The sequence below is a fragment of the Drosophila eugracilis genome, unplaced genomic scaffold (assembly GCF_018153835.1).
Source record: "Drosophila eugracilis isolate 14026-0451.02 unplaced genomic scaffold, ASM1815383v1 contig_1765, whole genome shotgun sequence".
Taxonomy (NCBI): domain Eukaryota; kingdom Metazoa; phylum Arthropoda; class Insecta; order Diptera; family Drosophilidae; genus Drosophila; species Drosophila eugracilis.
Genome location: NW_024572605.1, coordinates 5,343,788 through 5,352,975, shown reverse-complemented (window position 1 = coordinate 5,352,975; position 9,188 = coordinate 5,343,788). Strand labels below are relative to the sequence as shown.

General features: G+C 44.9%; 3 protein-coding genes across 7 annotated transcripts; all 3 read right to left on the bottom strand.

Annotated features, from left to right (window-relative positions):
* Window positions 1-4: 4 nt before the first annotated feature.
* On the bottom strand, window positions 5-990 carry LOC108104565 (glutathione S-transferase 1). The gene is made up of 3 exons (XM_017210712.2): window positions 838-990; window positions 732-780; window positions 5-678 (listed from the first exon to the last, which is right to left on the bottom strand). Exons 1-3 carry the CDS (start codon window positions 930-932, stop codon window positions 142-144), a joined length of 681 nt encoding a protein of 226 aa, XP_017066201.1. The 5' UTR covers window positions 933-990; the 3' UTR covers window positions 5-141.
* Window positions 991-1,262: 272 nt separating this feature from the next.
* LOC108104566 (E3 SUMO-protein ligase PIAS1) lies at window positions 1,263-7,253 on the bottom strand. Of its 5 annotated transcripts, XM_017210714.1 has the most exons (9): window positions 6,944-7,253; window positions 5,568-6,242; window positions 5,271-5,511; window positions 4,981-5,215; window positions 4,754-4,920; window positions 4,605-4,693; window positions 4,393-4,540; window positions 3,520-3,598; window positions 3,236-3,438 (listed from the first exon to the last, which is right to left on the bottom strand). In XM_017210714.1, the coding sequence occupies exons 1-9, from the start codon at window positions 7,070-7,072 to the stop codon at window positions 3,396-3,398; spliced, it is 1,806 nt and encodes a 601-aa protein (XP_017066203.1). In that variant the 5' UTR covers window positions 7,073-7,253; the 3' UTR covers window positions 3,236-3,395. The 5 variants fall into 5 exon arrangements, with proteins under 5 accessions (XP_017066205.1, XP_017066202.1, XP_017066206.1 ...); XM_017210716.2 differs by lacking the exons at window positions 3,236-3,438; window positions 3,520-3,598 and adding an exon at window positions 1,263-1,554; XM_017210713.1 differs by lacking the exons at window positions 3,236-3,438; window positions 3,520-3,598 and adding an exon at window positions 1,672-3,051.
* Window positions 7,254-7,355: 102 nt separating this feature from the next.
* Window positions 7,356-9,101, bottom strand: LOC108104577 (phosphorylated adapter RNA export protein). Its single transcript, XM_017210733.1, has 5 exons — window positions 9,006-9,101; window positions 8,219-8,951; window positions 8,071-8,162; window positions 7,740-8,016; window positions 7,356-7,680 (listed from the first exon to the last, which is right to left on the bottom strand). The coding sequence occupies exons 1-5, from the start codon at window positions 9,048-9,050 to the stop codon at window positions 7,460-7,462; spliced, it is 1,368 nt and encodes a 455-aa protein (XP_017066222.1). The 5' UTR covers window positions 9,051-9,101; the 3' UTR covers window positions 7,356-7,459.
* Window positions 9,102-9,188: the final 87 nt, after the last annotated feature.

Below are 9,188 nucleotides of genomic sequence, written 5' to 3'. Positions count from 1 at the left end.
TGGCTTTTACAGTTTTCGACTGAGTTTTACTGACAATTGTTTAATATCCTCCTCTGTAAGGATTGAGTATAATTTGGAGTAATACCATATACCACTTAAAGGTAATTTGTCAGAATGGAGATTTCGTGATTAATGATCAATCTACTGATTTTTGGTTTTGTTATCGGCCATGCAATTCCGAATGCGGGTCTGCAGGGCCCGTGCACCGTTAAGGTTGATTTCTTCGTTGTCCGGCAACAGCTTATTCATGCGCTCCATCCAATTATTGGTCTGTGGATACTTCTCCAACTCCACTGGTATAAGCAAATCCAAAGTCACCAAAGTAGTGTGAATAGACACATCGGCCACGCTCAGCTCGTTTCCCACAACAAAGCTACCTTTCTGCAAAAAGTGCTCCAAATCGGCATAGGCGTTTTGGCAGAGGGTCAAAGATCGAGGGTTGAACTCTGCTTCTCCACCGTAAATGTTTCGAGCCACAATGTCCTTGATCACCTGAAAGAGAACTCCGTTCTCATAGTGCATGCGATGGTCGATGTGGGCTCGCCTTTTTAAATCTTTCGGATACAGCTGGTCGTTTCCAGCGTACTTGGCTACCAGGAAACACACGATGGCGTGACTGTCGACGTACACCTCCCCATCACTGTCCACGAACACCGGAATCTGATGCTGTGGGTTGAGCTATAAGGAACCATTGTTACATAACGAACTTTTAGATTTGAGATCCCTCGAACCTTAATAAACTCTTCGCTGAGGTGCTCCTTCTTGGCAAAATCAACGGGTCTAAAGAATTAAAAGGCGCCATTACTTTCCACTATGGATGAAAATGAGTTGACTTACTTAAGGTCCAAGTCCAGACCAATTAGTTTGGCTATGAGGATACAAGCTCTGGCCGGAGGGCTAAACAGGGCGTAGTACAACGTTGGCTTCGACATTCTCTTAAAGATTTCACACAATTAATGGCGATCAAGGTGAACGAGATGCCAAAAGCATAGGCGTAGCTTTAGACGGAACAAGGTAAACCTTTCACCAATTATAATTTTTAATACTACTAATTGGAATTCCGTTTTGGTTTTCAATTCAAAACCGAGCCATAATATATATAAATTATAACTGTCACCCGAGAAGTTACATATTTTTTTTTGTTGAATCCCCCTACAAAATGGGTAATACGTCTATGACCGAAAGAGAAAGTTAATGTAGAGCTGCCAACCTGTGGTGTCGCCTAACACAGCTGATGCGCGGGAAATTCAAAATGCCACAAGTTGACTTCAACTTTATTGATGCAGTGCTTAGATATATCTATGTATTAGCCACATTGTCTTACCCTAACGAATACTTTTTTATACAATAATTAAATTGGTATAATATTAACCAACGAATTGTGGCGCATTATAAAATGCGCTAAACAGTCCAAGTCTAATTCTTTGGGGTCGCCCATTATTGCGTAGGATCTTACTTGTAAGATCGTGCGGCGGGCTGGCTATGGTGAATCTAAAAGTTCAATTACGGAATCCTCTTTGACCACCTTATCCGGAACGTTTCCGTCAATCTCTTCTGCAAGTAAAGAAAAGGTTTCGGGTGGGCTCAATTAAAAACGGGATGCTAAATTAAAGATCGGTATAAACTTAAAACAGAACTTGACCCCCGTTGGTAAATAAAACAACAGCAGGGTTTGGTTGAAAATTGTTTAATAATATAGTTAAAGTACACATCTCCTTGTACATTGATTTCATATTTGTTCGTTCAGATATTTAAGGGGTTTTGGCATCAAATCAAAGTCAAAGCATTAATTTAAATTTTAAATCTTAACATATAATATAAATCCGTAATGGTACGGTTTGAGCTTAAATAAACGACAAAAGTCTGGGGGCTTGCTTATCAATTGAGTGTCTAACTGGACGTCATGAAAATACCGCCCGTTCCCAATCGGGTTTTATCAATAAAAATGCGTTCGTTTGTTGCCATTTTACGTGTACATTTAATGCAACTTCGCCCCGACTTGCAAACACAATATAAATACGTACTTGATAGGCAGCACCCACCGCTCCACACACTCAGTATCCGTAAAGCAAGTAAAATAACTTAACTAACTTAAATGTCGGCGCCGCGGCTGGCTGCCGCCTGGCCTGCTCCTCTCGCGCTTCTTGAATAGGAATATAAATACGCCCAACTTGCATTGGCAGGACTTAGGACTAACATCTGATTCAGGCTTAAGCTTAAGTTATAAAGTTAGTAGTGCGTAGGGCGATTAGGTTTTCAGGACAATGCTGTGGTCATTCAGCAGCCTGCTTCAAAATAAAATAAATTAATTGAGTTTCCTATGGGAATTGCTAATTAATGCTGGTGCTAGTTTGTATAATTATATCTAGGATTATTTCAGTTGGTATGTGTAGGAGGGTGAGTTTGTGTTGCTAAGAACCCTGGGGAAGCGTTACACAACTACTCGAGACAATACAGAAACGAAAGACACAACATAGCCAATGCAGGGTGAGCCAAATTAAAGGGGGCAGGAACAATCTATCCGATGGGGGATCAGGAGCTGTTACTAAGAACCAGGGGATCCTATAAAGCCTGTCTGTTTTGCCTGCGTCCTGCAACACAAGAATTACAAGCATCAGTTGGTGGGTCGCGATCGAGTGCGTATGAAAGATGAGGTGACTGCGAATGGAACGCCGATAATAGCCTCTAACTCTAAGGAAAGGTCTGGCCGTATGCCGCCGAAAGAGAAACGAAAAACTAAACTGGGTAGCCAAATCAAGAATCATGAGAATGAGGTGCTAGCCATGAGGTGTGCGATGGATGTGGGTCCTGCCTACGGGCCGGCATTCTGACTCTGGCCGGAAGACGCCGTGGCAGCTGCAGCAGCCGCAACCGCAGCCAGATCCAACAGTTGGAAGTGCTTTTGATCCGCGACCGCAGCAGCTAGGGATTCCAGGAGAGAGGCATGGACGGCTGCCGCCGCTGGCTGCTCGGGGTGTTGCTGCTGCAGTTGCTGGTCTAAAACTGGCTGCATCTCTGGCGATTGGCGACGGGCCTGCTGTTCTGGGGACTCTACAAGTTTCATCGGCGGCAGCATGGACGGGTCACACAAAAATATCAGGGGAAGAAGAGAAAGAGAGAGAAAGAGAAAAGACAAAGAAATGCACAAGTTACTTCAATTAGTTCAATTATAATGATCATATCAACGTGGGGTTAAAAACAACAGCAATTAAAAAAAAGCTTTCTAACAAAAACCTCCACTAACCAAAATAGAATGATTTATTTAAATATCACTTAACATAAGAGTACATTTTGCGGAATAATTTAGAATCGGTGACAACACAAAATACATATCAAATGACAATGCATGGACAACAATTAGTGGTTTTGAAACCGAAAAATATGCTAATAACTAGTTAGCCCACGTTTGGGCGCCTTGAACTGTCTGGCTTGGGCTTTCTGTAAAAAATATACTTATTTAAGTATGGGAATTTGTTGGGCACCCGAGCCATGTCACGATTGATCGATGGGGAAACCTACCGTGAGCGCAGATAATCTCGTTTATTAACACGACGGTAAAGCTCCGTTGTCGTTTTAGGTTTCTTAAAAACTTCACCATCTACAATACAAACAACCAAATCGAAGAGAATAAAAAATCAAAATCTGTTCCTAGCTTTTCTGTGCAGTGGAGAATAATATCTTTGCCTACTTAGTCTATAAAAGTCTTGGCTAGGAAATATATTAAAATTTAAGCACATTCTTGAGGCAGGCTGGATTTTCTTTTATCCTGTGCCGCACCTAATTTTAGCTCAACAAAATAATCCGTTAATCCGTTTAAGAATGTTAATAGTTAAGTTTAAGTTATATACGCAAACCTAATAAAAATCTAAAATGGGATTCATATGAACTGTGCACTAAAATCGATTGAGGAACTAAAATTTAAAGGAAATGACGATCAAAAATATTCGAGTAACAATCTTGTTGTTAGAAAATTGAAACCAGAAGATATTTTCTCTTTTAATTTAAAAACACCTTTTTCTTAAAATCCCAATGCAAGTTTCGTTTCAAGTGGTTTATAATTAAAAACAAAGACATGTATACTCATAAATATTTGAGATAAATTATGCACCAAAAATAATACAATCGCCGCAGAGCAGGCGAAGTGTTTTTTTTTATATTAAATGTGAAACGAATCTTTCATGGGGAGACTTGAACTTGGGATGATGTTAACTCTGGTAAAGGTTCTTGGTTCGAAAGCGTGAGTTTGTGTGAATGAAAATGGGATATGTATGGATTCTTATATATACTTTAACCTACAGTCTACAATTAGAATTTTTGTAAACTTATAAAGGTTTCTTGGCTATACAGTTATAATTGGTTTACTGGCTTATTGCAAAAAGGGATCCAACGTACCGGATTGCTGCGGCTGCTGTGCCGGGGTGTAGGCACGTTGGCCGCCACCGCTGCCATTCGACGTTGAACTGGCAACAGCTTGCTTCGCGGGCGGACGACGTTTAGCCAGCGGCATGTCATCGTCGGAATCACTCAACGTTAGATCAACCTGTTGCATAGACGGAAGACAATCACATTATAGCACAGATTTCCAAATTCAGCATTCAACTTACAGTTTCACTGTTTGACGTGGAGGTTGGCTGGTCGTCCTGTGCTGGAGTCAAATCGCTTTTTACAGGCTTAGCATCGTCCGAGATGAGCTCTGGTAGCAACGTAAGTTAATTTATGGCAATGTTATTTATCACTAGCAGAGAAAGTTTACCTATATCGTCCGATATAACTTCCACCTTCTGAACGGGCTTTGAGGGTGTATCTAGAATCTGCGCCACGCTTCGAAGTCCTGGTGTGCTCCACGACCCATCTTGGTGTAGTTGGATCTCAGTGTCATCACTCTTCAGCAGCGACGAACCTAACACCTCTTGGAAGTACCTGCAAAATAATGATGGAGTCAGTTAATTGCTCGTGCTTTATGAATCGTTATTACCATACCCATCTATAACCAGGTTGTCATATATGGCTGGTTTGTCGCACACGGGGCAGTTCCATGTTGGCTTTCGCTCGTTCATTTGGAGGTATAAACTAGCGTCAAAACATTGCAGGTGCGAGCAAGTTGATGCTCGGCAAGGCAGCAACATTTTCATCTTACCCAGCGGGCAGTTGAGTGAAACTTTAAGCATAGTTGTGGCTATCTCACAATCGGCATCCTCAGTTAGTTTCTCCTTGACTATATTTAAGGTTTTCATTAGTAACGGTAAAACTTTTAGGCAGTGGAAACTCACTCAGGCCGCGGGTATAGTCGGCAGGCTTAACGCCTTTGGTCTTCATTCGCTGTAACAGCTGCGCGGAGGTTAGCTTCTTTACCAGGTATACGGCTAGGCAGTAGCTGCGCGTGTAATCGGGGCACCACTGCACCATGATGGTGTTGGTCACGGTTGGCGACAGCTTAACATTGGAGGTGACGTTGACAGGGCGCGGTGGCCGCTTGGGTTCCACATTTGGTCGATTTGTAGGAATGACATTCTGTGGGATTAGGAAGATATAACTTTGTTCCGACTGGACGCTTGATGGATACTCACAGGCAGCTGACACAGCTTGTTGTTGACTTTAACGTTTACGTTTGGCGGAAAACAATCTTCCTGATCGCACGAGGTCTCTACGAGGCAGAAGCGTAGCTGCACCTGAATTGCATGCTCCACTTTGGAGCTGTTGCGGATGTCTCGATTAGAGGCAATCTCGGTGGCCTGCTGTGGCGTAAGTGTGAAGTAGAAAGGCACCTCTTGAACGCGCTGTGTGTTGCGTGGCACCAGCGTAGAAGGCTTGATCAGTGTGCCAAGGACATCGTAGAAGGCTAGCTTCTTTAACCGGACATCTGGATGGATAGGCAGCTGACTGTTGATGTTGTGCGTGTGGAGGAAGGGTGTGCCGCCGACTACGTTCATCTGGCCACCAGGCACCTGGACGCCTGGACCTCCGCCCACCAGGCCCACCGGATTCGCCTGAACGGCGGGCGTCAGCTGGATGTGCGAGTACATCCTGGTTGGGTCGATGTACTGCAGCGTGGCGCTTTGCTCCTGCACGGACTGGGCGTAAACTTCCTGGATCTTCGGGGCTAGCAAATCCAAATTGGTGCGCAGAAACGAAAGGATACGGCTCTGCAAGTCAGTTTTTCGTCCAGCGAAGGAGATGTTCAGAAACGACAGAACTTTTTGTAGCTCAACCACTCGGAGCATCTGCACCATTTGCTCACATTCCTGGAAGGATGGCGTACAATGAAAAGGGGATGAGATAAATTGGCAAAATGTCTGAGACCGAATAGCGGGACTTCACACCAAGCACCAACGTTCACACACACACAAGCGCGAACTATGTGCGAATATCGCGTTTTCGCAAATATGTACACATGTGTATGTACCCGTGCGGCATTATAAACTGAAGTTTCAAATGCTTGAGCCTTTCCGGCAGATATGTGATATTCGAGCAGAGCTTTAGCTCTACATATTTTCAATTCATCTGACGTTAACAGGTCCCGAAATTCTGGCATGCCAACATATCTTTACCTAGCTGCTCAAACATGGCGTTCACAAAAAGAGCCTCATTTGGTTAAACCGATTCGCTTTCAATGGCTTATAATACAGGACAACTGTAGAACTTGAGTACATCAAGTGGACACAACGAGCGGATTTCTTTTTTTCCGCAAAATGCTCTAAAACAAATGACCGCAAAAATGCTCTTTTTTGTCACCACACGAATTTTGTTTTGTCCGCACGGTCTGAAGAAATATGGCGGATAGCAGTGTTGAATAGCGAAAGCAGACTATTTCGCGTTGTTCACCCACTCGGCGGGGGGCAGCCACACTGTTTTTGCTGCGGCCACTCTGCCTATATAAATTTATCCCCCCATATTTATGGAAAATATTCATGGATTGAATTAAAAGCTGCTGGCGGAAACAAACCTTGTATTTGCCCGCATCAAAGGGATTCACTGCTATTGGCGCTGATGCTGTAGATTGGTGCCCAGGGCTCGAAGATGTTGCGGCATTTTCCGCCTGCGTGCGAGCCGTCTGCGAGCGGGTCTTTCGCATTACTGTTATTTTCTGTCCTTGGCGGCGTTTAGGCGGTCAGCAATTGCAGTCGCGGACTTGGTTGCATTTGCCTGCTACGCGGACGACATATATAAACAAACACTTTAAGCAGGTTTTTAACTATTGCGGCCGAAACAGAAAATATTTTCCTCGGCGTCGTCGCGACTTGCCAGTTCTAGAGTTGTCACTATCGATCGACACTCATCCAAAATACCCTAACGCCTCGTCAGCTTCGACGCTGGAAAATACCCTAACGCGTTATTTTGTTTACTGTTTTTAGCCGTTACTTTTTTAGTCCTAATTCGCTAGGCATTTATTTAATTGTACAAATATGGGTCTATCTATGCAAGTTCGTGGTATAAAAGGGGCCCAGCGCTTGGCGTGGGCCTAGAAAAAGTCCATGTCCCCGCAATTGACGTCTAGAAAGTCGTCGTCGTAGCTAATTAATTCCTTGAGTGGTTCTCCTTTAGCCGCTGCCGCCGCCGCTGCCTTGGATGTAGAGGGTAGTTCGGTGTTGTCTACTAGATTTATGTTGATTTCGTGCGTCCTGTATTCGGGACTATCCTGCTCCTGACCAGCACCAACGGGAGAGGGCGGCGGATTGGACACTTTGGGTATCATTGTACCAGTTAGTAAAGGTTTAAATATATTTATGGTGTATCCTTACAGTTTTCTGGCTGATTATCTTCTCTAAGCTCGTCGCCCTGCATGTAGTGCTCCTTTCGCTGGCTCAGGGTAGGCAGCTCAGTGACTTGCTTGCTGAGGCACTTCTTTAACTCCTCCACTTTGCGGTCCCGCATCAACGTCTCGATCTGTTTTCTCGACTTGCTGAGGCTTTGGCGATCCTCGCTAAAAATGGACTTCTGCTGTTCCTGGGTTATGCTGTCGTGGTGTTTTAGTAGGAACAGAAATACACCGCCTGGTGTACGTCTCCGGTTGCCGTTCTACATGGGAAATGGTAATCAGTATATTGATTGGAGGTGTTTAGGCTCACTCACTTTGATCATCATGCCGCCATCGGCTTCGATGCGCTGTGTTTCTTTGTATAGCTCAAGGGGCAAGTCCACTCCGAGGACTTCTACAACCCGAACTGATGAAAAAAATATTACAGTAAATAAGTATGATATGGATATTCCACCATCTCACCTAGTAATTCATCTTTTTCCTCGTATAGTTTGCTTGCCATCTCTGTGGCCACATCCGAGGGGTCCCTACCTGCCACTTCGTTGAGATCCAAAATGTGCCTGGGCTCGCAAGAATCTGATGAACCGCTGGCCGATGAAGTGCCCCGTTGTGACCGGTGGCCGAGTCGGCTTTTGACCGATCCGCGCTGTGGGTACTCGTCTGTGGGCCGGCTAGAAGGCCTTCCTCGTTTGTGGGCTGGGTGAGAGGACTCGCCGCCGTCCTCCGAAGAATTTGAGAGCCTTCGTTTTAGGTTGTTTTCGCCGTTGAGCCGGTAACGCAGCGAAAAATCGTAGTTCTCCACATTCCGATCCCGGCCGCTACGAGTAACGTCGCAGCCACGCATGTTCTCACTGAGGGCGTCTTCCTGCAGAGCTGAGGCCCATACGTTGTACTTTTTAAAGCGTGCTCGATTGGGTTGCATTTCGGCGTCTGTAGGCGGTACGCGTCGCATAACCGTACGCCGAATCCGCTTTTTTCGCTTCTTGTGCCCTCCCTGTCCACTAGAATCAGTGCGCAGTTTCTTGATGCACCCATCCTCGGAGGACTCAGCCGTCGAGGATTCGCTGTTGCTCTGTGATTCGTCCTCTAGCGCCGTCTGGATCTGGTGGCAGGTGGTAAGGGGGCTGGCCACCTTTTCCGCACCTGCAGGTCGCTGCAGCGGCGTATAAACGCCGTCGCCGTCACTGTCAGATAGCTGAAACGGCAGCAGAGGTGGTCATTGGTGGCTCCAAGGAATGAGTGGTGTTACCTCGCCGTCCTCCAGATCAACGTCGTTCGAGTGCAGCTCCATCATTTTTCCAGCCAAGACGAGAGAGCGGCAGACTGACCGTTTGTTGTTACTTCGGTAATGTTGAATTGTATTCCCAATTTATTTTATTTATTTATTTTTTTAAATAATTCTAGGTTTAAATAAAATCTAGAATAGCTATTT

Bases quoted from the DNA above. Each gene is read 5' to 3' on its own strand.
- LOC108104565 (XM_017210712.2), bottom strand. From the start codon at position 932: ATGTCGAAGCCAACGTTGTACTACGCCCTGTTTAGCCCTCCGGCCAGA. The intron at 781-837 runs GTAAGTCAACTC...TTAATTCTTTAG, and splicing joins GGTCTGGACTTGGACCTTAA to ACCCGTTGATTTTGCCAAGA. The intron at 679-731 runs GTTCGAGGGATC...GGTTCCTTATAG, and splicing joins TCAGCGAAGAGTTTATTAAG to CTCAACCCACAGCATCAGAT.
- LOC108104566 (XM_017210713.1), bottom strand. From the start codon at position 7,072: ATGCGAAAGACCCGCTCGCAGACGGCTCGCACGCAGGCGGAAAATGCC. The intron at 4,541-4,604 runs GTAAGTTGAATG...TCTATGCAACAG, and splicing joins CCACGTCAAACAGTGAAACT to GTTGATCTAACGTTGAGTGA. The intron at 3,052-4,392 runs GTACGTTGGATC...TGAAACTTGTAG, and splicing joins ACAGCAGCCGCAGCAATCCG to AGTCCCCAGAACAGCAGGCC.
- LOC108104577 (XM_017210733.1), bottom strand. From the start codon at position 9,050: ATGATGGAGCTGCACTCGAACGACGTTGATCTGGAGGACGGCGAG. The intron at 8,952-9,005 runs GTAACACCACTC...CTGCCGTTTCAG, and splicing joins TTGATCTGGAGGACGGCGAG to CTATCTGACAGTGACGGCGA. The intron at 7,681-7,739 runs GTAAGGATACAC...TGATACCCAAAG, and splicing joins AGATAATCAGCCAGAAAACT to TGTCCAATCCGCCGCCCTCT.